The sequence below is a fragment of the Mustela putorius genome, unplaced genomic scaffold, assembly GCF_011764305.1.
Source record: "Mustela putorius furo isolate JIRA1106 unplaced genomic scaffold, ASM1176430v1.1 tig00000551_pilon_pilon_pilon, whole genome shotgun sequence".
Classification (NCBI taxonomy): domain Eukaryota; kingdom Metazoa; phylum Chordata; class Mammalia; order Carnivora; family Mustelidae; genus Mustela; species Mustela putorius.
Window position 1 is genome coordinate 12658619 of NW_025421412.1, and position 26947 is coordinate 12685565.

Here is a 26947-nt window from a genome sequence, read left to right on the forward strand (position 1 = left end):
ATGACTAATAGTCTTTGCCTTAAACTGCAAAGCGGGAAGAAAAATGATTCAGATGCTGTCAAATTGTTCACCAGGTTCTAGTTCAAATTTTTGACGTTTCTGAGTGTGTTATAAAATTAACTTGACCTTTCCTGGATTTTAGGCTTCTCATTCGGGGGGTGTGGGGGGATGTACAACTATTATTTTAATATAGCCAACCCTTACACAGCACTTTCTAGAATACAGCACTGTTCTCTGAGCTTTATAAATATGAACTTCTTTAATCCTCAAAACCACCATGGGGAGGACACTATTACTGACCCCTTTTACAGATAAGAAAACTGAAACCAAGGGCTTAAGTCAACTTTCCCATGGTCACCCAGTCAGAGAGAGTGGCAGATGTGGGACCAGAGAGCAGACAGGCTGGTCTTCACCACCAATAATCACTGGCTCTCCCGGACAAGATAATCTTCAAAATTGTCACCTTCTCGAATATTCAGCGACCTTGGGACTCAGTATTCTAGATGCAATCAGTCTCCCCTGAACCTCACCCCTTTTCGAGTGCACAGGTATCAATCAAGCCACCAAGTTAATTACCCACGCAGGCTACAAGGATGCCAAAGGGGAAGGCACATCCAGTAATCAAAATGCTTACTGCACTCTTACTAGGGCCTATAAAGAGTATGGAGTATGGTCTTTTTATGGTTTCAAGTTATGAATTTTTTAAACATCTTAAAACCTCTCTCACTTCTCTAAGCAAGGATTTTTTTTTTTTGCAAACATCTGTTCCTGCAGTAGATAGCACACTCACTCAACCCTGGGTGATTCGTTAATTCTTGCAGCCGAGATCCTCGGAGCACAGGCAAAGGCAAGTGTCCTGAAAAGGTCTGCAAAACTGCAGGGCTTCAAGGGATCCTGAGACACACCGGGCAGATACTGCTGGGCCAAGTCAAAGAAAGATAAGCCGCCCTCTCCCCGGGCAAACACTCAGCTCCCACAGGATATACCGCTGGATGAAAAGAAACAGACACGAAAGCAGACACAGAACATTCCATAGCCACATGTCATGAAAATGAAGGGAGGTGGCGTGAAGGGGGCTGAGGAACGGGGTCCAGATTCCCCTCCGGGCTCAAAGGACCAGTCACCGTGTGAAATGAAACGTCAGAGCACCATACGTTGGTTTCTCTTGAGAAATACACGATTTTTCCAATTTTGTCACCGAGAACTCTCACTTGATAATATGTACCATGTATTACAAAACCTCCTCGAGCCATTACTTCATTCCTACACAACCACCGTATGGGACAGGCTCACTTAGGGAGAAGCCAACATCCCAACTTTCTGTAACTTTCTGTAATCTAATGGAAGCAGCCATTAAGGATATAGAACCCTCCTCCCCCAGTACAGTAAACCAGGGCAGAAAGAACAATATCTAGACAGTAAGAAATGGCAAGTAAGGAACACACATTTTCCTATAACTCCAGGTTTTCAACTAATACCGATTTTGCTGAAACACAAAATTCACCTATAACAGAAGTTCTGTATACATGTTACATATTCTCAGATCATAAAGCATAAAATCAAGAAATAAAGAACAAAGTGAATCCTGACCAGTCGTTTACAAGCTCCAGTACCCCGCGCCACAGAAGGCAACGGTGAGAGGGATTTGTTACTGAGAAGAGTTTGAAAAGACAAGTAAATGGTATTCTACCAAAGTGTCATTGCAAGAAAAATGGATCGTTCTCTACAACAATATAGGCAGGAAGAAAAGGGGTGCGCCTGGGTGGCTCAGCGGGTTAAAGCCTCTGCCTTCGGCTCAGGTCATGATCTCAGGGTCCTGGGATCGAGCCTGCTCCCTGCTCAGCAGGGAGCCTGCTTCCTCCTCTCTCTCTGTCTACTTGTGATCTCTGTCTGTCAAATAAATAAATAAAAAAAAAAAAAAAAAAAAATCTTAAAAAAAAAGAAAACTCAGAAAATGATTTTGGAATTTAAGTCTCCTCCAAGTCTATATATATAAATAAGCCTGGGACATTTTCCCAATGTTTCACAGATAAACAATCTTTTTCTGTTGTTTTGTGAGTTTCAAACTCATTTTAGTCGAGCCCAAGCAAAAACAAGAACATTTTAAAAGTTATATTCAAAAATTCTTCATAAAATCCTACCTAAAAAAAAAAAAAGAAATCCTACCTAAGTGACAAAAAAACACACAAGAAGAATTATCTCCTAGACGTAAGTGAAGACTTAAAACTGGGAATTCTGAGATGGACTAGACCATAGAAATAGACCACTTAATTCATTACTACCAGAAATGATAGTAGCATATAATAACCATTAGGTATCAAAAAATGCATTCAAAAACTGAACATATATATTTCTTTTTTCCTAAAGATTTTATTTATTTGAGAGAGAGGGGGAGAGAGAGCGAGCATGAGTGGGGGGCCGGGGGCAGAGGGTGCCCAGAGGGCTCCGTAGGTAAAGCGAGGCTTCCAGCCCGGGCCCTGACCCCGGGCTCCCTGCTCAGCAGGGAGCATGCTTTTCCCTCTGCCCCTCCCCCTGCTCATGTTCTCGATCTCTCTCCAATAAACAGAATCTTAAAAAAAAAAAAAAAAAAAAAAGATTATAAATGATTTTTATTTATTTTCTTCTGAGAAGGTTCAAAGGTCAACATGAAACGGACAGCCGTGTGGACAGGCAGGCCCTCTCCAGGACCAACGGCAGGGAGCTCTTCTTGGCCAGCAGGGAAAGGCAGACATATGAGCCTGTGAAGACTGCTGCCAAGAAGAGCTGCCCAGGCATCCTTCAGAGCAGGTGACAAGAGTCCCAGAAAGGCCCTGATCGCTGCCAGGTGCCAGCGCTGGCCACTCAGGGTGTGCAATCTACCGCAGGTCAGGGGACATGCGGCTGCAACCAGTTGAGGCCGCCACGAACACGGAAGCCTGTGGTTGGAGCAACGACACCATACGTCTAAGCGTCAATCAACTCCTCTGTACTAAGGACTCTAACATCAATTTGAGGTCTTAAATTTGACACTATTTTGAAGCAGAAGAGGGAGCTTAAACATTTGTATGTCATTCCGGTGGCCCCACATCTGGAATTCAGACATTTAGAACTTAGCGTCAGGGCACTGGAACAAGGAGCAGAGAGAACAGAGGTCCCTCCTCTCAAAGCTCAGACTCTCAGACCCAAATGTGGGTGATGTGTGGCAAAGCAGATCATTCACAGCAAAGGATATTGAAACAAGTGAAAGAAAAGATAAATTGTTCAGTGCAAGATTTATTTGCAACGAATGGGTGGCTATTTGGGAGGAAGATTAGGTTGGACCCACCCTTCTCACCAAAATAAATTCCAAATGGAGAGAAGATTTAAAAGCAAAAAAAAAAAAAGAAATTTAAAACCTTTGATTCTCAGACATTCTCAGCTTTTGATGTCCGCTTTTGCTTGAACGACATACAGGACACAGGAAGGCTACAAATATTTCATATATCACGCACCTCATGTGTCATCAAGTTGCCTCCGAGTGGCCATCCAACAAGGGGCAAGTGTGGACCTCCACCCCAACCATCAGCAGGAATTTCTCTATATGGGTCCCAGAGGACAGAACTTCCACAGGGATTTGCAAAAAGTAACATTTTCCACACTGAAGATCCTTACACTCCCATATTTATTATGACTGTTGTAGAAAATTTTACCATTCTGATATGAGCGATTTTATTTCTATTCAATTCTTAAATTGCAATTCATAATTATCTTAATCAATCCTGATGAGCTATTATAGCCAAGAAGCAATTTTTTAAAATATTTATTATTTATTTACGTTAGAGCGAGCACAGGGGGAAGGGCAGAGGGAGAGGGAGGGAGTCTTTTTTAAAATTTTCTTTTAAGAGTTTACTTATTTATTTGACAGAGAGAGAGATAGATCACAAGCAGGCAGAGAAAGCCGCAGAGGGAGAGGGGGAAGCAGGCTCCCCGCTGAGCAGAGAGCCCGATGTAGGGCTCGATCCCAGGACCAGAGCTGAAGGCAGAGGCTCAACCCTCAGAGCCACCCAGGCTCCCCTGGATAATTAGCAATTTAAAGAAGACAAATGGAAAGGAAAATCCCACTAGAGTTGAGAAGGAACCAATATGGCAGCTATCATAATCTTCTTTAAATGAATATATAAATTTTCTGCAATTCAGAAACCCCCGGAGAATATTTACAGAGCATGACAGAACAACAAAGGCCATCCAGAAAATAACCAGGAAGTGAAACCAGAAGAATATATTAATTGTATGTAGTTCCAGAATTAAAAATGCACTGCTAAGAGCCAACTATGAAAATGGGTCGTTACCAAGACGAGGAAGCTAAGATGGCTTTATTAAGAACAGATCAGGCTGCGATCACCTCCTTTCTGTTTTTGTCAGATGTTACACTGGCAGATCAGGAAATCATCAGAGCCATGAACGGCTGGATTTCAGCGAGGTGTTCCGAAGAAATGTTCATGACATGGTTGTGCATTAGGTGGGAATAGGGCTGGGTGACAGTACAGTTGGTTCCTACTGAACAAGGCTCCCAAAAAATTTTAAATAAAGAACATCTCCCTAGACCCTGAGTCCCAGGAAAAGGCCCCATCCTTGTAACTTACCAGATATCTTGTATTATTGTGTCAATGAAGGCTTTAATGGTATGCAAACCATATTTATAGGTAATGAAGCACTAACACAGAGAAACGCCAGGATATTTAATCGAAATGTACCAGCTAATAGAACACTGTATGTTAATGAACTTCCATTAAAAAAAAAAAAAAATAGGGGATTCCTGGGTGGCTCAGTGAGTTCAGCCTCTGCCTTTGGCTCAGGTCATGATCTCAGGGTCCTGGGATCTATCCCCTCATCGGTCTCTCTGCTCAGCGGGGAGCCTGCTCCCCACCCCCTTGCTGCCTCTCTGCCTACTTGTGATCATTGTCTGTCAAATAAATAAATAAAATCTTAAAAAAAAAAATAGGAAGGCACCAAGCACCCCTACTTTACATGTCTTCGTAGTAGGATACCATTGCTCTGAAGGGCCTCTCTAATTAAAGAAGTCAGCCGGCTATTCCTACTTGAGCACACATTTTCTATGGGGGGAAAGAAATAAATGTAAGAAGAGCTGGGCTTTCTGGTGACTCCACAACCATACTTAGCAGACGTCACAGCACGGCATCTTACTCTAAAAGACTTCTGAGCCCTGACCATCAATCAGTCCACCCATCCATCCATCCATCCATCCATCCATAACTTGTTGCTTAGATAAGGGACTGGAGAAACACTCACATCTCTTAAAATCTATTTTGCCTACAGACTACCCATGGAATAGAGGGACAGAGTTATTAACCAACACGAACAAAATTCTCTGGCTTCCTTGCATCTGCCTGTAATCAACGATTTTTCTTAAAACGCCAAAGGAATTTTTTTGGAGATTTTTTTTTTCTTCTGAAGGTAGAACAGCAAGTCAAACCCCATGTTATATGGCCGGATGCGACACTTCTAGAAACGAATATGCATCGATACCATAAATACTGTGCACTCCCTAGAATTTGCCATTTTGGAGAATTTATCTTTGACAAATCATCCCAAGGAAGAAAGAAGCTTCAGGCCCAAAGGTGTTCTTTATAGACTTATTGACATTCGTGCCAGCCCCAAAATACCCAAAGAATAGTTAACCAAATTACTTCCCACCTGCTGCCCAGAAAACTGTACACTCAAAAATTAGAAACATGAAGATTATGCCACATAAGAGAATCAAGTTGTGATAATGTTTAAGGCAAAGAAACACAAAAATAGGGGCGCCTAGCTGGCTCAGTCCATGAAGCATGTGACTCTTGATCTCGGGGACGTGAGTTCAAGGCCCACGTTGGGCATAGAGCTTGCTTACATGCACGCCTGCATGAATGAATGAATGAATAAATAAATAAATGCAAAACTGCACGTGCACGATGATTCTGGACACCACACACAGGGTCTCCACGTCACGGGCAAAGAATGGGATTTGTTGGGGCTTTGGACTACCAAGCCCGCTCTGGGATCCCAGCGGTGCAGAAGCATCAGAGGCGAAGAGCTGGGGGCAGGCCTGGGAGCTCCTACAATGCCTCCAGCAGCGCTGGGGCAGGAGCATAAGGCCGGGCCGCGCTGTGTGTGTCAAGTTTCCAGTCTCAGGGAGGGGGGCACAGGAGGGCAACAGAACCAGGAACTGGTCTAGAGGAGAGGGCAAGACACCAGTGTTTGTACATTAGAGCACTGGAATCGATACTCTGGAGTCAAGGACTACCTGTGTGAAAGGTTTTTAATAGGGAAAAAATAGAAACCACATGCTAGGAACTGAACTGTGTGCCCCCGCGCCCCCTGAAAATGCATATGTTGAAGCCCCAACCCCAAATGTGTCTGAATTTGGAGATAGGACTTTTAGGAAATAATTACCGTTAAATGAGGTCACGAAGGTGGGGTTCTAATCTGACAGGGTTAGTGGCCTCTGTAAGAACAGGAAGAGAGAAAGAGCTCCCCTCTCCATATACACACAGCATGTTAGGACAGTGAGGAGGAGGTCCTCCGCAAGCCGGGAACAGAGGTCTCACCAGGAATCATACTGGCTAGCACCTTGATCTTGGACTTTTCAGCTTCCCAAACTGCGAAAAATACATTTGTGTTGTTAAGTCACTCAAGTCTACAGGATGTTGTTCCGACAGCCCGAGCTAGGACAGTTTACCAAGCTACTGGAAATGTCATCTATCAACTACCTGTCTGGGGGGGAAACAGATCCTGCAAAGCTACCAGTCAACCTTCATTTTGCTAGTTAGAAGTTTGGGAGGGAGAGAAAGGCATGAAATAGACATATACTTCAGTTAAAGAATTCAAGGTCGGATCTTTTCCACACTTGATTTATAACAAAAGAATCCCCAGAAAGAAGAACTTAAAAGAAAGGGTATTTTCCAGAGTTTTACCATTCATTAAGATGATACAGAGGTAGGACAAAGGAAGCACACCCATTTTAAAAGTTGTGCACAGTAAGGAAGGAGACCATTGTGAAACATTTTTAAAAGAAAATAACAAAAGAGGGGCGGCTGGCTGGCTCAGCTGGGAGAGTGTGAGACTCTTGATCTCAGGGGGATGAGACCAAGCCCCGCAGTGGGCATGGAGCCTACTTAAAATAAAATAAATAAATAATAAAATACATTTTTAAAAGAAATTAACAAAAGAGTGGAGATCGCTTCAGTTGCCAAACTGCAGACATCCGGGCGTTGCTAAAGCAACAATTCTTCAACCGATCAGCTCAAAAAAAGAAAAGCTAATATAAAGGCTGTTACAGACAGGATCAAGAAATCCAAAGGGACAGGGACAAGAAGGGGTTGACACAGTGGTAACAGGCAAAAGAGAGAAGACAGGGGCAAATCTCAACCACTAAATATAGATACTTCTAGTAAAGAAAATATCGTATAATATGGAGACAGAGAACTTCAATGAGAAAGAAAAAAATCAGCTCTTAAACAACCATCCCCCAAAAGGTTTCTGTTAACAGAAATCACCAACCTTGGCTGTGAATAAAATTCGAAATGAAAATAAAAATCTGAAATATATTTATTTTATCATGGGGCTCGGTCTCACAACCCCTGAGATCATGGCCTGAGCCAAAACCAAGAGTCCGACACTTAACCGACTGAGCCACCCAAGCACCCCTTCCTCCAAACTAGTTTTGAAATTAAAAATTCAACTATGCCTCACTTGAGAAGTCTTTGTCAGATGCATGGCAAAAATAAATAAATACTGTCTGTACTGAGTATGTATTTTATTTCAATATTACATTTGGTTGGTTAAGAAATCTCTATTCCTACGATTTCCATAATCAGGTGAATTTATCATGTATTCAACCCCTTTCCTGTACTGCTCCTTATAATATCAGGTTTCTTAATAGGGTCTTTTACTCTTGCTTGATCAAAAAAAAAAAAATCTTATGACACTCAAACCTTAAGAAGCCGGCCTTCCTACTTCGAACCCTTCAGAAAGCAAGAGTTCATGCACCTGACCATGATGTGACCTAAACCTTACTCCCAGCTGAAGAGCACACCTCCATCAGCCAGCACCTGGCAGGCTGGTGGCTCCCTGGGAACATAACAGTTAAGGAGCCATGCTTCCCACGATAGGCAGAAGTGCTCTCTCCCAGAAGTGCTCTCTCCAGCGCCAGGGCAGGACCACCGGAAAGCCGGTGGAGGTCTGCACTCACAGTGGTGCCAAACACCCTGCGGCCCTATCACTTTAGAGCAGAACTGGAATTTTGACCTCAGAAACCTCCTGGTGCAAGAGGCCAACCCGTTTCCCCAAGCACTCCTGTTATGTACCACAAACCACTTTGAAGAGGACTACCCAGGAACTCATCTCTAGGAAAGAAGGGACTTCCAAGGGCATGCACTGTGGCTGGCTCAGCCCTCACCGTCCTCACAGCACAGAGAGGCCCACATAGGGCCTTCAAGGTAAACCATGAGCCATCCAAGAGGTGGTCAAGGCACCAGCACATTACCATAAACCTTTAAGTACCTTCCTCTCACCTTTTTATCTTGAAACTTCATTCATTCAACTAACATTTTTTTTGGAAATTTTATTTATTTATTTGAGAGAGAGAGAGAGAGAGAGAAAGAACCAGAAAGCACATGGGGGGGGGGGGGGGACAGCATAGGGAGAGGAAAAAGCAGTCTTCCTGCTGAGCAGGGAGCCCCATGCGGGGTTCGATCCCAGGACGAGTTAGAGGCAAACGCTTAACTGACTGAGCCACCCAGGCACCCTTCATTCAACTAACATTTATGATGCCTCGTTCTTACAGGAACTGCATCAGACCCTTCCTGGATGCTGCCAAAACAAGAAAGGTCAGCCTCTCCACAAGTGTCCACACCCTGAAGGATGACCAAGAGCCAAGTTCAAGTTGGTAACAGTGCCAACTCCTGTTCAGTAGAAAAAACACTGCACCCACTGGGAGGAACTTTAGAGCTTAGAGAATATTTGTCCTCACAGCTGGAAACACCACATCTGAACACTTTCCCCCTCAGGATTTTATGTGACTTCCTGGGGTCACAGTTCATTGTCTTAATGATTTGACTGACTCCCTAAAGAACGGTCCATGTATATGTTCCATGTCGTATTTAATAGAATGAGGTACATAAAAGTAAAAAGGTGACGGACAAAATCGGAGCTCTGGTCATGGACCTTACATTTACAGAAGGAAAATGGGAATAAAAGAACTAACTTTCCATTTCCCTGTAAGACCTCTCAGCTAGATCATTTCAACAGCCAAATGGCTTTTGCAAGTACAATCTCCAGCTCCGAATGGTAACTACCCATCTGACTGCCCAGATTAAAATATTTCCAGCTCAACTACAATTCTGTTACTGAATTCCTACTGAAAAGCCTTTCATATCTCTCCATTACATACAAATCAGAATAAATTATTTAGCCTAACATCGAAGGTTGCTTAAGGCGACCCAAACTTACCTCTGCACACCTTTCTCTCTCTCTCGGCTCAAGACCCCCTTTCCTTACCTCCGCCTGGATTATCTTCTCCAAATCTCCACCTGGCAACATTTTGTTCCTCTACCAAAGATTATCTAAAATTCTTCCTGTTGCTCTCCATTTGCATGCTCAGAACATATGAATTTCTCTTCTGGCTCTTATCAGATTATGCTTTATGTTATGATACTATCTTTACATTTAATTGGGCGATTACATCACACTTCGGACTTTCAAATATATGATGTGTTAAAAGAACACCCTCATAAAAGATAAATTTATAGAAAGACATATTATCTGCACGGGAAGGAAGACAACCCACATGAAAGCAATCACTTGGGAAAGTTCTGTTGACTTCCAGGTGAAAAAATGATGAATGAGCGGTATACAACAGTATGGCGGTACCTCAAAAAATTAAACACAGAATTACCATAAAATCCAGCAACTCCACTTCTGGGTGTATGTCCCAAAGAAGTGGAAGCAGATCTTTGACCAGATACTTGTACACCAAGGTTCATAGCAGCATCATTCATGAGAGCCAAAAGGCAGAGGCAGCTTAAGTGCCTACCAACAGATGAGGGGACAAACAAAATGTGGCATATACGTGTGACATGGTATTATCCAGCCTTGGGGCACCTGGGTGGCTCGGTCAGTTGAGCATCTGACTTGTGGTTTTGGCTCAGGTCATGAACTCAAGGTCATGAGATTATGCTCTGCATTGGGCTACGTTGGGCTCCATGGGGCATGGAACCCGTTTATGATTCTCTCTTTCCCCCTCCCACCTTCCTTGCTCCTCTCCCTCTTAAATAAATAAATAAATAAATAAATAAATTTGTTTATTAAAAAATAAATTTTTATATACATTTAGTTTATATATAAATATATATTATATATAATATCATATATTTATTTATTCATTTATGTATTTCATCAGCCTTAATAAAAGGAAATTCTGACATATACAATATGGTGAGCCTTGAAGATATGATGTTAAGTGAAATAAGCCAGACACAAATGAGCAAACATTGTATGGATTCCTCTCATATGAAGAATCTAGAAGAGGTAAGTTCACAGAGGTAGCAAGCAGAATGGAAGCTGCCAGAGGCTGGCCAGGGATTGGGGGAAGTTAATGTTGATGGATACATTAATTCATTTGAAGAAGATGAAAAATTTCTGGAAATGCATGGTGGAGATGTTTGTACAATAATGTGAGTGTACTTAATGCCACTGAAAGGTAAATTCAAAAACAGTTAAAATGGTAAATTTCATGTCATGTATAGCTTATCAACATAACAAAAAAAAATGAATGGATAAATGTCAGAGAATCAAAATTACCAAGAATGGTGTCCGCCAAGAAAGGTACCATCCGATTCCAAATGTCAAGAAATTATGTAATAAGGAGCATAGTGAGTACTACTAACCATTTCCTCTCTTCTACTGGTATCCTAATCAGATGCAACCTTATGCAGAAAAGCAAGCCACCCCAGAATAAAACTCTAGATCAAAACAGCACCAAAGAACCAGATTAACCCCAATGCCTGAATGTTTTATTTATTTTTTTAAGATTTTATTTTTAAGTAATCTCTACACCCAGTGTGGGGCTCGAACTCACAACCCATGAATCAAGCGTCGCACACTCTATGGACTGAGCCAGCCAGGTGCCCCCTTACGTACTTTACTTCCCTTGTCCTGTCAGGAGTTCTTTCCAGCAGGACCCTGGAGCCAGTGTGAATCAGCTCCTGAGAGCAACTGTTAAGTTTGGGGGAATTTTTACCACCAGTTGTTAAAAGGCATTATTAAAAAATAAAGTAACACTTAAATTATATTTAAAAACAAGGTAATACATACTCCCACGTCATCACTTCCTAATTATGTTCCTACATTTTTACTGTTATCTCTACTTGAGGTGACTGTTGCCCACTGAATCTGTATAGTGACAATATTAAAGAACATCACCATCGTGCACAGCCCCTTCGAATCCTGTGTTCAATGATGCCACAGGGGTAGCATGAAATCGGCCATGGTGGGAATATTTACACCACAGAAATTGGTGAGCACTATGAACCAGAGGGCTGTTTCGGTTTTTGTCTTTCTAGAGAAGTGTTTATTAAACTGGTTCTTCCCCACTCAAAGCACTCATCACTAAAATTATGGACCTTAAAAAATAGTCATCACCTTAAAGATGACCAACTATTAGCATCAGCCAAAAACATAAGAACGCATTTTACTTCAGTCTGCAAAAACAAAGTAGAGTAACTGAACCCTTTAGGAAAGGGTTTCTCACAAACTCTTGAGATCATTACTGAGATACACAAAAGGACACAGAGTCCATCCCACTCCCCACAGTCACCATAGGCAAGAACAGAATGGATTTGAGAAATCTGGGGAACAACATGTTGGCATTTCTCCCTTCAAATATATTTTCATGCACTGTTTTTAAAGAGCAAAAAATAGGATCACACTACACATAGTGTTTTATAAACTGCTTTTAGATTCTAATAGTATAAACAATGTTCTAATTATCATACTTTCTCCACACCCCTATTATAGCATGTAACTTTAAAATACTTGTTAAAACTAAAGGCAGATGACTCTCAAGATAGAAGAAGTAACAGAAATGGTACCAAAAAAGCAAAAACAAAAACAAAACACCAAACAAACAAAAAAACAGTAAATGCAACAAACAGGAGTGAATGTTTCGAAATACTACCTGCCCCAGCATTCCGACCTTCAACATGTCCTACACACTAGTGTTTTTAGCAAACAGCTCAGCCTCACTCAAATATGAGTAATCATGGAGTACGAACCCACGCAGAAGGCAGATAATAATATTCACTGTAAAAATAATCAACAGGAGGGGCTATGGTATGAAAATGCACAGCCTCTTTTTCAAAAATTAAGAATTGTAAGACAGTGGCAGCAGAGCTCTAGTCCAGGGGTGAGGCCCCTTCTGAATGCACAGTTCAATCACTCATGGTACAGCCATGAAAATCAACAAAAGCAACAGATTCAGCGTTCGGAAAAAACAGCTCTCCGTCATTTGAAAAATATTAACTATAAAATGGTCTCTCTAAAAAAAGGCATTCAGAGCCTAGATCGGAAGTTTCCAAGAAATGACTATCATTAACCTAATAGTTTTCTCATGGACTGATAAGAGCAGGAGACATGGATTAGAAACAAAAAATTACAGAACGGAACAGCAACAATAAAACAGAGCAAGCTTCAGAAAACTCACAGAGACACACAGGGAACACACTTGAGGAACTCACTCAGAATTACATGGAAAGAAAGATACATAGATGATTGTAAGAACAGATGCAAGATTTAGATGTTAGCTTTGGATAGAACATAACAACTATATTTCATGAACAGTGATGACTATTCGAAATACTAACAGATCTAATAGAAGAAAACTTTCTGATGTAAAAACAGACCTGAATCCATAGATACTATACAGAAAATCCCAGGAAAGTGACCTAAAACAACCAATGCTCAGAGAGGCTACTAAAAAAACCTCTAAACTCAAGAAAGAATGAAAGCACCCACAGGCACATCCGTTGAGAAAAACCAGTCCTGTGTAAGAAAGAAGAAACATTAACCTGGCCTTAGCTTTCTCCTCCAGAAATACCCAATGCTGAAAATGGACAACAATGTCTGGAATTCTGAGGGCAAAAAAGTGTGACCCAAGAACTTGATACTCGGCCAAATCACCCTTCAAATATAAAGGCAAGAAACAGCCACTCTTGAAGCCATGAAGAACTCAGGGAATGCAGTCCCCACGAGGGCTGCTTTAAATAAAACAAACCGACAGTGAGGTCCTGCCAACCAAGAATGAATCAAAAAGAAAAACAAAACCTCAGGAATGGCAAAGCCACAGTAAGAAGAGTGGTAATAAGCAATGACTAAGAGTTACCAGAAATTGTGATATTAGAGCAGAATTATATTAGAATTCTATTAGAGTATAAATGTTATAATCCTTTGCATTAAAAATTCGTAATTGATAAAAATTTGCAGCTAAGGGGAAGACGGGGGGCATAAGGTCAGTGCTAATTTCTTGCAAATCACAATGATTTCTTACAGTAGGTTTTTTTGCATACATGTTTTCATTTCTGCAATAATCAGGTATTACTTTTAAATCTTTAAGAAGTGTATGTGTTTTAGAATAAGCACTACCGCAGTGGAATGATTCCATTGGAAACCTTACAAGAACGTGCTGGAAATGAACATTAGGTGAGAAAGTTATGTCTCATTCAAAGATGGTTCTTTCAAGGAATCCAACTGAGAGGTGGAAACACATCAACAGGGGGAATGGTTTGGGAAGGAAATTTTTTTTAACTCACTTTGGTTTTTTAAGACAGGAAAGATTTCAATCTTGTTCACAGACTAAGAGAAACCAGTTGAAGATTAAAGAGGTACTAGGGCTCCAGCATCCCCACTCCTGGGTATACATTCCTATCTCTCATTTAAAACAGCAACTTGTATTTCTCCCAAGACAGACACAAACATGCCCACATAGAGTTTCTTATAAAGAACTACATCTTGGGGCGCCTGGGTGGCTCAGTGGGTTAAGCCGCTGCCTTCGGCTCAGGTCATGATCTCAGAGTCCTGGGATCGAGTCCCGCATCGGGCTCTCTGCTCAGCAGGGAGCCTGCTTCCTCCTCTCTCTCTCTCTGCCTGCCTCTCTGCCTACTTGTGATCTCTCTCTGTCAAATAAATAAATAAAATCTTTAAAAAAAAAAAAAAAAAAAAAGAACTACGTCTTAAGGGTGCCTGGGGGGCTTAGTCAATTAAGCAGCCAACTCTCCATTGTGACTCGGGTCAGATCTCAGCATTGTGAGATCCAGCCCTGCATGGGGTGCCCCGCTCAGCAGGGGGTCTAGCGGTGGGGGGGGGGGTCGTCGGCCGGAGGCTCTCTCCTCCCACCCCCATTCAGGCCCTCACGCTCTCTCGCTCGCTCTTTCTGCTCTTGCTTTCAAATAAACAGATCTTTAAAAAAAAGAAAAAACTATGTCTTATGTAAATTTTCATAGCAATGTATCTCACGTCTCAACTCTGGCTTTGAATTCCTTGAAAATAGAACCACGTTATACCTCCTGTTTTTGAACACCCGACAGGGGCCTCAAATAAAGGTGGCTGGTTAGCAAAAGATTAATTAAATCAAGGTGCCCAGCACCTGCAACAGAGAGTGATTCGGCAAAACCCTCGACCTGAATTTAACCACGAACCGCACCCAACCATCCCCACTGGCCCAGTCAGAGGTAGGGGTACGGATGAGAGCACAGCCTGGGTCAAATCATGCCTCTACTGATTGCAGCTGTGTGACTTGGGGCACACTGCTTGACCGCTCTGTGCCTCAGTTTCCTCGAATGTAATAGCATCCACCTCTCGGTGCTATGTTGAGAATATGACATATGTAACGTGCTTAGAACCTGCCTGACACCTAGCATGTGCTCTGAAAATGCTGGTTATTACTACTCAAGGAGAGGAGGAAAGGGAACGCAATCAAATAGGAGACAAGGCAGAGATGTCACATGCCCCATAAAAGTGAGTCGGGTCACGGAGCTTTCTCTAAGAACTGTCTTTGCCAAAGCTAACAACACAATGCTTCCGTACAATGACTCACTGGGCCCACTCCCCCCGAATCTCTCAGCTTCTGTCAGTTCTGTCAAAGGGCTATTTTATTCACTTTCAAGCCTTCCAAAAACATTTGGAACCTGCACAAAAGAAGAAATATGAAACTTTGGGGCAGCGATAAGCAGAAAGTCGAAGCCTCTGTTCGGGGGTTTTCCTTGTAGCTCTCCCCAGAGTTTCGGCCACAGCACGTCCCGTGTGTTTGAGAAATTCTCAGGTGTGCTGGGCTCACACCCCGTGAACTTCATCAGGACCCCGGAATCAGCAACCTTTGAGAACACTCCGATACACGCCAAAAATATATATCGTTCCTCCCACTTTCAAACAAAAGGATACAGCTCATTACCGATCATTTTCAAATTAAAGCAGAAAGGCAATCACTGCAAAGTGTTACTAAATTTGGTAATCTGGTCTGCCACTAGAGCCGGCAAGCCAAAGTCCTTAAGGTTTTGGTCAATTTCCTTCCGGTCTGTGTATTTCCAATACCTGAAACAAACATTCCGGAGTTGGAAAGAAAGCAAGCAAGCCACCAGGACACTGGCAAAATGCTCCCACACCCTGGCAGTGGCGACCCTTCTGTCACCGTCCTCTGAGACCACAGCTGCGGCAGGTCCCTGGTTCTGCTTTAGAGAGCTGCAATCTGGGATGACGGCACTCCCCAGCACCACTTTACCAGGCAGACATGGGGGTAGTGAACAGAGCAGCGTGCAGACTGCTGACCTCCAGCTCAGACCATGGTCACTTCTCTCCGGATCAGGGTCCCTGTCCCTACTGTCCTCCCTTACCACTCCCCAACCCCCACCCCTTGATCGAGAAAGAGAACACATGGGCCAGGCTGCAACTGCTTCCTTGTCCTGCAGAAAAGGCGAGTAAGGAAGGGTCAGGAAGTCCTTGCGATCAGCGGTAACTGCATGTTACCCCACCCCGGTGAGAAAAAAAACGGCTGGGCCAAACAACACTGATGCTTCTGTGAATTTGCAGGCACTTAATGAGATGGCCCGCCTCCCACTCTGTGCCTCCATGACTGTAGGATTCTGCTGGTTGGCTTCCTGAGATCCTGAAAATAACCTCACAGGCCTGCATTCCACGGCAAAGCCTTTAGGATTCCAAAAACTCCATCCAGGTCGTGGGGCAAAACACCGAGAGCAATGAAAATCAAAACCTGAAGAAACTGTACCCAGGTTGACGGAGAGATCCTGAAATCTACCAAATTCTTTCTGAAGTGATTTTCCTAAGTACCACCTGCAATTTAAGTAAACCGTGGAACCGCTGACTTTTTTACTTATGCCAAAAACGCTCATAAAAATTCCTCTCCTTCTTTGCAAGGACACAACCCTCAAGAACAAATGACCTAATTAAACGCGATTTCCTGGCTCACAGCGATGCACAGGCTAAAATGCGATGAAACGAGGCTGAATTGGGAGAAGGCCGGATGCCAAGCTGCTTTAGTGAACTGGGTTTGCTTTTTTTGACACGCATGCCCAGCACCAGAGCTACAAACCTGAGTGACAGCCGTCCTTAACTACTCTTATGTATGAAGCAGCCAGAATGTCCATTTCCCCGCTTATCTACGGCACATTTTTCCAAATATGATTGTGTAGCACTATGAATGCATCTTTTTGGCACAATCGGTCGGCCTGCCTTGGCTACTGGGTTCGTGCCAGGACGCTACAATAGAGCGGATCTGTTGTCTCTCACTCCGGCTTTCAGAAATGTGCTAAATTATCCCATACTTTCCCTGGGCTCCGAACCCTCCGCCTTATCTGATTTTGCACAGATGTTCAAGGAGAAAGAATTTTTTTTCTTTAAATGAATGTCAAAGGCCTGGCAAAATACTGTACAAAGAAATGCAAAAGTCAGCACTGTGCTGAAAAGCTGGTTATGAGCTCACTTCCTTCTCACTCCGGCTTCTCTGCCCCCCCCCAAAGAAAGGGGGGGGGGACATGGAAACTATCACACTTGCCCAAGGCCCAAAAACAGCCAGGAACATGGTCAGGTTTTGGACTCCCAGGTGACTTCTCCCTGCTCCTTCCTGCTGAACTCTGAGGAGCTGTTAGATTTGTGGGTGCATATCATATCGCAGGGGAACTGTGCTAGAGGCAGCCCTGTGCTTCTCATTCTTTTGGCTACAACCCCTGGGGAGGTGAGGTCATGGGGAAATTCCTAGGGGGTCACATAACTGCTTGGTAGCACTGTAAAGTAGCCCGACAGAGCCGAGTCCCATCCCCTGTGCCAACCCCCATGACAGCCTATTTTCAGAGTCTTGTTTAATCAGCCAGTGTCTCCCTCCTTCCCATCGCTGCATCCCCATGGCCACCCAGCCCTCCCTAAGTAGCCAAAATTCAATCAATAGCCTGGCATCTGCTGGGTTCCTGCTCAGAAACGTCTCACGCGTGGCTCATCAGCAGTGGAATTCTCGTCCTTCTCCCCACCACACCCAACAGAACAGGCACAAAGTCGGAAAACCGCAGCAGGATTTCCAGCCCCCCACCCCCGCCGAGTTGTCAGGGCCATCTTCTCTTTGTTCCCTCCATCCAGAAGAGAAGTGCTGGCCCCATGGAGGCCAGCCAACCCCCCAGCAGAGCCAGTGAAAACATCTGTGGTCAAGAGATCTAAAAACAAAACAAAACAAAACTCCAAAAAGCAAAAACCAGAAACAGACCTCTCGGATAGACAGAGCTTGATTTTCCGTGTGCAACTGAGAAAGGAGAAGAGGGAGAGAGGGCGGGGCACCCGCCGCATTGACACGAGAAACCCATCGTGTTACTAATCCTGTAAAATCTTGACCAATGACCACGTGCATTGGACTACGTCTGCAACCCAAGAAAATGAAAAAGGCCCCCTATTTCTTTTTTTAGATCTGGTATGATCACTGCTTCTACAGCAAATTTCTGCATCCTAGCAAAATCAGCATGGCGGATAAACCATGTGCCTACATCACTTCTTCCACCAAAGATTCACCAACGATGACAGCAAATGGACCTCTGCAAAAGGACCAAACAATATGCAGCCAAGACAAGAGCAGACAAGGCATTCAGCTGGGCCTTGGACAATGAATGGAAAATAGCTGGTGATGGTGTCCTCTGTGATGCTCTGAGGGGCTCCAAAAAATAGGCCAATTCCCTGCCAAAGCCCCTTGGAGGACCTGTTGGGGGATGGGGGGTAAGGGGCTGGGTAGAACAGCAGTGCAGGTCTGATTCAAAAGGGATGGACCTTGGGGCCCCAGGTCCCCTCCCCTACCTGCCCCCAAAACCAGTTAAGAGGCTTACTGTCCAATGGAATGGGGGGAGATTAGAAACTCAACATAGCACCAGACACAGGGAAAAAGAGAGATAGGATTCTGTGCTGAAAGCGTAGCAAGAGATGGTAGGAACTGAGGAAAAAGTCTACTTACTATCCCCACGGGACCCACTGTCCCCTTCCTGCATCCTGCTTCCAGAATACTCTTAGCTTATACCAGGCTTATTCCAGGCAAGGCTTGAGAATCTGAAAGAAAACATACTGACAGTTGAGGGCTTCCTTTTCCTCAAAAAGACCAGTTGCTGCTTCATCGCTTTAAAGAAAAATCAGCAACTGACAAGCCCTGTCCACATGCAGAGAGGATGAGATCTGATTTTCTGTACCTTAGTCTTCACACTCTCGATGAACAGCCAAGGATCAGCCAACACTTAAGGCAAGTTTATGAAAGGAAAGTCCGGACCAAAATGCAGAGGAACAGAAAAGCCATCTGAAAAATGCAGACATCACAGGGAGACAAGGGAAATGTTTTTAAATCTAGAATTAAGATCCCCAGAGAGAACACCATGTCTCAAAATATAGGGAGAGATGCTATTAAAAACAGGCCAACAGCTCTTAAAAATTAATAATATGGATAACTGAGATCTTTGTTTCTATAGTTAGTTGAAAGGTTAATCTAAAGAAATTTCATAGAAAGTAGAGCAAAAAATACAGATGGAAATTTTAAAAGATAGGGAGGGAAACCATAGGCCTAATTCTCAAATAATGGAAGTTACAGAAAGAGAGAGTTAACAGAAACTTATTTTTTTAATTCAAGAAATGTTCAGACTGATAGACAAATGTCTCCAGATTGAAAAGAAAAGCAAATGCCCAGCAAAAGTAATTTTAAAAGGACCCACTGAGAAATAGGCCAAATGCTGCAAAACTTCAAAACATGAGAAATTAGGTGAAGATTCTAAAATATTTCAGAGAGAAAGAGAAAAAAAAAATCACATACAAAGGATACTAGATGACAAGGGAGCAATGTCTTCAAAATTTGAAGGATCATATAAAAATATATTAAAATAAATTAAAATTAAAATGACATAAAATATTAAATATTTTAAATTCTTAGTTCCATGTGTAATAAAATTATCAAGCAAATCTAAGCATACATTAAAGGCAGTTTTCCATGCAAAAATTCTAAAGAAATTTAGCAACTTTGTACCTTTCTGAGAAAGTTACTAGAGTATGTATTCTATCAAAACAATGCTGTAAACTATAAAATTAGAGGATATAGAATCCAGGAAAAAGTGGGTCCAGGAGAGGAAAACAGTGCAGGAAAACCTCTAAATGATGGTTGTATACAAGGTTTGAAGTACAACCCACTCAATAGGAGTCAAACGATGGGGGTGCTACAGACAGTGGTACATGTTCAGGGGGTAAAAATGGGGTAGCTCAATGGTTATGTGTTCAGAATTTGGTACATATTAGTTGAAAGAAAATTGACAGAGCTGTTGAAATTATTTGGAAGAAATAAGCAATAGGTACACAGAAAATCAAGGAAGTTTTTAAGAAGTGAATTATCTCCAGGAAAACAAAGTTTTTAAAGAAAGCTTGTCAAAGAAAAGACTCTGGCTTAGCAGTGAACACTTCACACAGTGGTAATATTGTACACACCAAGTACTGAGTTAACCAAACACAGTACTACAGTCACATTGGGACGGGGAGGAAAGTTGAAACATGGGTGAGGTAGGGTTCAGAGAGCTAAGTCACTGTCCCACTAGGAAGTACAGAGGAGGACCTGGAAGCTTTAACTACTTCTTAAACAACCTTCCATCTCACCATCCTGTTTTCAGAGTTTCTCCCAGCCCACAGGTCTCCCCACACAGTGAAGGAGGGGCTCCACCAAAATGACAGAAAAATGCAGAAACAGAACGAGATAGGCGCCAAGAAACAGATTTCAGGAAGAGAAGCAAGGTGTACTCCCAGGAGAGATCCCTGATGCTGACTAAGCCAGAGATCCTCCATCATGTGCTAGAGACAGAAGGGTGCCACTAAAGGGTGCTGAACAAGCCAGAAAACCAAAGAGCCGAAACCACAGCAGCTCAGAAGACTTCCAGACAAATCTCCTAAGGATAAAACAGAGACTATCTGAGCATCTGATGAATCTGAATACTCATAAAGGGACTTGGGTAAGAGGTGGGAGTTTTGAAATCAATTAGGTTAAGTACATGGAAAATGAAGCAAAGGAAACGCTAGGTAATTATTAACTCCAGGGAAAGCAGAATTGGGCACAAAGCGGGTAAAAAGCCATGTTAGAAATGTGAGCCATATGGCTACCACCATGGCTCAGTTGTCAACAGTCACAGCAGAATCTATTACAATAGCATGACCCCTCAAATGCTAAGCTACTGGGAGTTTGGTTTTCATTCCTGTATAGCTGCAAGTCATGACCACTGACTGTTATTAGGAAAAAACAAAGTAGGGTCCCATGTTACTCTTTAAACCAACATAAATTTTTTGAAAAAAACGTAAAGCTCTAGAGGAAAACAGAAGACTTTTAAAAAGGCTCTCAGATTATGGAAGATCTCTCTAAACATAACCTAGATCCCAGACACTAGAGAGGAAAAGACTGATAAAGTACAGAGCCAAAAAGGAAACTACGAAGTAGGCCAAGACATTTGACAAAGGGCTAATTTTCTCCACATGCAAAAGAACTCCAGCAAATCACAAGAAAAATACTCACAACCTAAGAGAGAAATTTGCAAAGGCAGGAACAAGTAGTGGAAAGATGGCCAAGAAAATCCAAATGGCTTGTCTACAATTAAGAGGGGACTCTGGATCCAGACTGTCTGGATTCAAACCCTTCCTCATCACTAACTACACGTGGCCCTTGTATGGGTTACATCTGGCCTCAGTTTTCTTCATCTTTTATTTTTTTTTTAAGATTTTTATTTATTTATTTGAGAGAGAGACAGTGAGAGAGAGCATGAGCGAGGAGAAGGTCAGAGGGAGAAGCAGACTCCCCATGGAGCTGGGAGCCTGATGCGGGACTCGATCCCGCGACTCCGGGATCATGACCCGAGCCGAAGGCAGTCGTCCAACCAACTGAGCCACCCAGGCGTCCCAGTTTTCTTCATCTTTAAAACTGTGATCGATATTGTACCTCTAAGGGTCTCTCTGAAGAGTAAACAAGTTAATATTTGTTAGAATTATTAATAATAATATAGTTATTAGCATGTGGTAAGCAGTACACAGGAGTTAGTAAAATGAATAAAAGGGCAGAAACTCTTGGGAGGGCAATATGGGAATACCCATGTATACTGAAAACACATCTCTTTGATATACACCCCACTTCTAGAAATCTATATTTCAGATATACTCAGACATCAAGGGGCCTCACTCCCGCACTGTTTGTAAGACCAAAATCGCTGACAACAACCTAAATGTCTATCAATAGGGGAACCCTACAAATAACCAGGGGTACCCCTATAAAATGGCTATGATGTGCCCATAAAAACGTAAGAGCAATCTGTATATATTAATCTGGAACAATCTTCAGAGCGTATTAAGTGAAAAGAACAAGATATAAGACAGCCTACGGTATATGCTACCATTCATGCTAAATGTAGATGTATAAAATATTTCTTGATGTTATGCTCTTGAATGATGGGAGATTATCACATAAAGGTCCTACCAGCTTTGTTTTAATGGTAAGAATCATGAATTACTCTTTCCCAAGTGCTGGAAAACTCTTTTCTTAAAGGGAATCCACTTTTTCCATGTAACTATTTTCCTTATTTGTTTAGAAAACCTTTTCCCAGTAACATTCTGTTAAAACAAACTTCAGCCTGACAGAGTTCAGACCACTGCGAACTCTGAATTATTGGGATTTAAAACCAAGGCATGTGCAGAATGGCGTGCTCCGGATACCTCTTCATAATTTCATAGTTACAATTCGTCTTAAAACATTGTTTCTCAGGAGCGCCAGAGTGGCTTTATCAGTTAAGCTTCCAGAGCTTTCGGCTCATGTGGTGATCTCAGGGTCCTGGGATCAAGACCCACATCAGGCCCCCTGCTCAGCAGGGAACCTGCTTTTCCCTCTGCCCCTTATCCTGGTCACGCTCTGTCTCCCTCTCTCTCTCAAATAAGTAAAATCCTAAAAAACAAACAAAAACCCCACACACATTGTTTCTCAGAAAATGTTTCATTTCCTTTAATACGCTCACAACTGCCAAACGACAGTACAATTCTACAATATTTTAAAGACCGCACAAACTCAAAAATAGAGTCAAGCAAAAGAAGAATTTTAAATCCAATGGAACATCATAGTATTCTGAAGATAAACGGGAGGATTAAGCAAAAATCCCATCATCACACTTTGGGCAAAATACCCATATGCCACTGTCCTGATCCTTTTTTCCACTTCCTCTTCCCCATAATCTTCACTGCTCACAGGTATAACGTTCACTCAAAGTTAAGACTGCTGTTGGTGCCAACAGCATGACTCAGAGCCAAGCAACTTAGCAACTTACACAGAATTCACTTAAAAGGAGGTGGTCCCAAGGATTCAAGTCCTAGGCCACTAGAGTAGGATGTCATGATCCCCAAGGTTTTTCTTCCCCCCAAAGGAGCATCTGTTAGCTCTCAAAGCTCTGGATTTGAAAGGTGGCCTCGGCCATTCACAGAACACTGTGAAGGATTTTCTAATCTCACAAGAGACCAACTGGGCCCATGCATGGCAGCAACCAAAATGAAGTCTGGAAGCTAACAGAAGGGTCTTTCAGTTCTTTTATTTGGTCTCATGACCAGTGACAACGGGCCACGGCCTGCACTGGGGAGCAGCCACATAGATGTGAACACAAGCCGGCGTCTTATAGACGTCTTATAGGTTCAGCTAGGGAGAGGCGCTTTTTCCCCAGCACACATCGCTGAGAAGACAAACGTTTCCCCAATTCTCACACAAGCCCCTCTTGGAAACCCCACATACCCCTGTGCAGCCCCCAAGCCAGGAGACAGGCATGCCCCACACACGTGCGAATTGCCAGAAGCATCCTTCCGTTAGGTGTTTTCTTGAACGCTCCAGACTGTTCTGGAAACACTCCTGCCACAGTTTTATTTTCTAACTCCTGAGGAAGGCTAAACATTGCTAATGGAAAGCAGATCCCCCTCCCCCAAACACCAAAGAGGGGAAAAAAAAAAAATCCACTGATAGAAGAGACAGGGAGGGCAGAGTCTCCATAGCCCCTAAATCCTTCTAAGCACATTCTGGGAAATCTCCACAAGATAAATATTCCAAGAGCAGGTCCTCTGGGGCCTGCCCCCTCCCTACTGTAAGCTCAGTGGCATTCCTCAGAGCAAAGGTCAACAGGAAGTGACCTCATATGACCTTCACCTTAATTTAAGAATTACTGAAGCAAGACTAGGGGGGAAGGGGAGAGAAATTCATAAACCATATGTATAATACATGATAAATCTGAAGAAAAGGAAACTTTAAGGAAAATGCTAGATGTTGATAATGGGGGGGGCTGGGGAAGAGGTGTATGTATATATCGGAACCCTCCGTCCCTTCTGTTCCAAGACTGCTCTAAAGTTGTCGGTGTTGCTTTTTATTTTTTTTTAAGATTTTATTTATTTGACAGAAATCACATTTGTTTAAGATTTTGTCATTTTAAATTAAGACAAAAATAAATATAAAGCAAAAATCAAGAAGAAAGCAGTAAGTGTGTGCTCTGCCAGACTACTTTTCTTTCCTTTTCAGTTTCTACCATGACCCTATTGCTTCTGCAATTAAAAAAAGGCACAGGCACAAGAAACAAGGTTATTTTTAAATGCTTTATTTAAAAAAAAAAAAAAAAAAGAAAGAAAGAAAGAAAAGACTCCGTGAAACACAGCCAATTCCCACGTGAAACGCGGGAGGCTAGCCTTGTGATCTGTTGAGGACACCTGGGCCACCTGGGTCTTTCTGCAGACATCCCTGGGGGAGATGGGACCGTGTGGCCCACCGACAGTCCCTCAATGCACCCCCGCCCAGGCCGAAAGCACCCACCTGCTCGAGGGCTGGCATCAGTCTTCAGGGAGAGCCTTATTTCTCAGTTTCTTTATTACGTGGCTTCTGTTTAAAATCCAAACGGCTTCCCAACCCCCCCAAATATGCACACCCAGCTACAGAACACGGGGCCATGGGGCGTCCCTCAGGCTTGCGTCAGACCCAGGTTTCTAAGTAACCCGCAGTCCCCACAGCTGTGGCTGCCAGAGGAGCAGCAGCTTCAAAGGTGAACCCAAGAGAGGTCTTTAGGACTGTGACTCAGCCCCCAAAATTCCTTGAAGGAAAAAAGAAAGCTCGTATTACAATGCTGGAAAGGAGGAGGAAAGCCTCTACCGGAGGAGGAGCTGTCATGAGGTGTCACCTCGGGACTAGGGGGAGGCAAGGGAGGCACTAGGCTCGGGCACAAAATTTCAGAGGGTGCCAAGATAGCTGCATCATGAAGAGAATCACTTTTAGTGACTCTTTTTAGAAAGCAAAAGTATTGTAAAAATTTCACAAGGAACCATGAAATGCAATTTTTAAAATAAAGGAAGGACGTGACCCTGAACTTGGAGGACCCATCTCCCATGACCTCAGTTCTGGGTGGGGGGGGGAGAGGGGTTCAGTTGTTGCTGTGGGATGATTCCCAATCTAAGCCACGAAGAAGAGCATGGGCTCTAGGAAAATCTGATTTTACCTATTAGCTACCTGTGTGACCTTGGGCACATTGGCCCGAAATCTATGTCTTAGTTGCCTTTCTGTAATGAGGAGCTAATACCTTCCTCGGCGAATGAATGATCATGTAAAAATAAATACAACAAAATAAATAAATACAACAAAAATAAATAAATGCCAAAGCACATGGCCCAGCACAGGACGCAGGAGGGAACTGGCAATCCCACAGCTTCGCACCAAGTACCCGGATTCCAAGGAGAAGCCAGAACATTGCCTAGGTACTCAGGATAGACTTAGAAGCAATTTTCAGAAAATGGGCTTGACAGGTTGTCCTGGTTTCCCTAGGATCACCCTCAAGACAAACTTTTCTGATCCTTTCCATCTTCAAAACTGGAGACTCACCCCAGCACCCAGTCAGAAGAGGATGGGGGAGGAGGCGGGGCTGGAGACCTGGACCAGCGTCCACCCTGTGGGCTCCTCAAGATCAACCAGCAGGTGATACCCAAACAGTCTGGTATGGCTAGAGGACAAAACCGTCTCTGGGTTTCTGAAGAGTTTTTCTTCCTCCAGCAAAGCATGGTCATCTTTAAATAAAAGGAATCCAGCCCCCAGGACAGTCTCTGACCCCCTTCAGTCCTTGCTAATTTACCTGCGAGCCTGGGAGAAGCAACTGTCCCAAGCTGACTCTGGGATTTATGGACGTGACCTTGGGATCATGATCATCACTATTCTCAGACTCTCCAAGTTTGGAGTCTGAGTTTATCCTTATGAATTACTCCACCTCCAAGACAAAAGGGCCCCACGAGCTGGACCAGAGACCCCAGGCAACCATGAACTTCCACACCACAAAGAGAGAATCACCTTCCAATCACCATCTCCCCTAGAAGACCGCCTCTCACCCAAGTGTCACAAGGACCCTATATTCCTTTGCTTTACGCCTTGAAAACCCTGGGAAGAAGAAAACCATCTTCCAGTGGATGGTTTCAGTCATACAGCAGGGGGAGATCTGCGATGCCCAAAGTACATCTCACGTGACTCTTTACACACAGGAGCGGGCTCTGCTTAATGTGCAGAAAACTATCTTAGGAGGTTTTCCATTTCTTGTGTCTCTGGAACATACTTTACTTTTCACGTTTTAAATAAACGTCTAAAAGATGTTTAAATAACGTCTTTTAAATAAAGACTAGGTCATTAAAAAAGCAATAAAAATTCAGTATGGGAAATTGAGAAAGCACAAAAAAGTTCAAAAGAAAAAATAAAAACCATTCATACTACTTCTAGCCAAAGAAAATCATGGGCAAAACTCTCTTCTCAATACACATAAATATGTAGATCTTACCTAGAACTTTACACATACATGCTCATCTCTTAAGTAGCAAACTAAGTGCATAATCACAAAAGAAAGGGGGCGGGCGCCTGGGTGGCTCAGTCAGTTAAGCACCTGCCTTCAGGTCGGGTCATGATCCAGGGGTGCTGAGATCGAGCCCCACTTGGGCTCCCTGCTCAGTAGGGAGTCTGCTTCTCCCTCTGCCCCACTCCCCATTCATGATTGCACACTCGTGTGTGTGCACACTCTAATAAATAAATAAAATCTCTAAAGAAAAAAACAAAAACAAAAAGAGGTAGGTGACCACACGCAGGAAGGTCAATGAATAGCGTAAGAAATAAACTCAGAACCTCATCATCCTGCAGAAGGCCAAGAGGAGGGACGACATTTTCCAAAGAAATGTGACATTATCTGCGACAAAGTTAACTTTTTATGAGAGTTAAGCATCAGCAAATATTTATCGAGCCCCTCCTAAGCTCCCGGCGCTCGGCCAGGCCCTGGGAGCGCAGGGGGTGACTGAGTTGGGTAGAAGGAGCTCAGTAAGTGGGGAAACACGTCCTGAGCTTCTTCCCGGCCTCTGCCAA

At 43.2% G+C, this 26947-nt stretch overlaps 1 protein-coding gene across 5 annotated transcripts in view; it reads right to left on the minus strand.

Moving 5' to 3' along the window:
• Positions 1 to 26947, minus strand: part of FARP1 (FERM, ARH/RhoGEF and pleckstrin domain protein 1) — a 270933-nt gene that overhangs the window by 227849 nt on the left and 16137 nt on the right. The window contains exon 1 of one of the 5 annotated variants that reach the window (XM_045081385.1): positions 18509 to 18578. The exons of 3 other annotated variants lie outside the window; for them this stretch is intronic. In XM_045081385.1, coding sequence (XP_044937320.1) covers positions 18509 to 18542 — 34 coding nt within the window. In that variant the 5' untranslated portion in view covers positions 18543 to 18578. Of the gene's footprint in view, positions 1 to 18508; positions 18579 to 26947 lie in introns of those variants that run through there. One more of the 5 variants, XM_045081386.1, reaches the window with a different exon arrangement.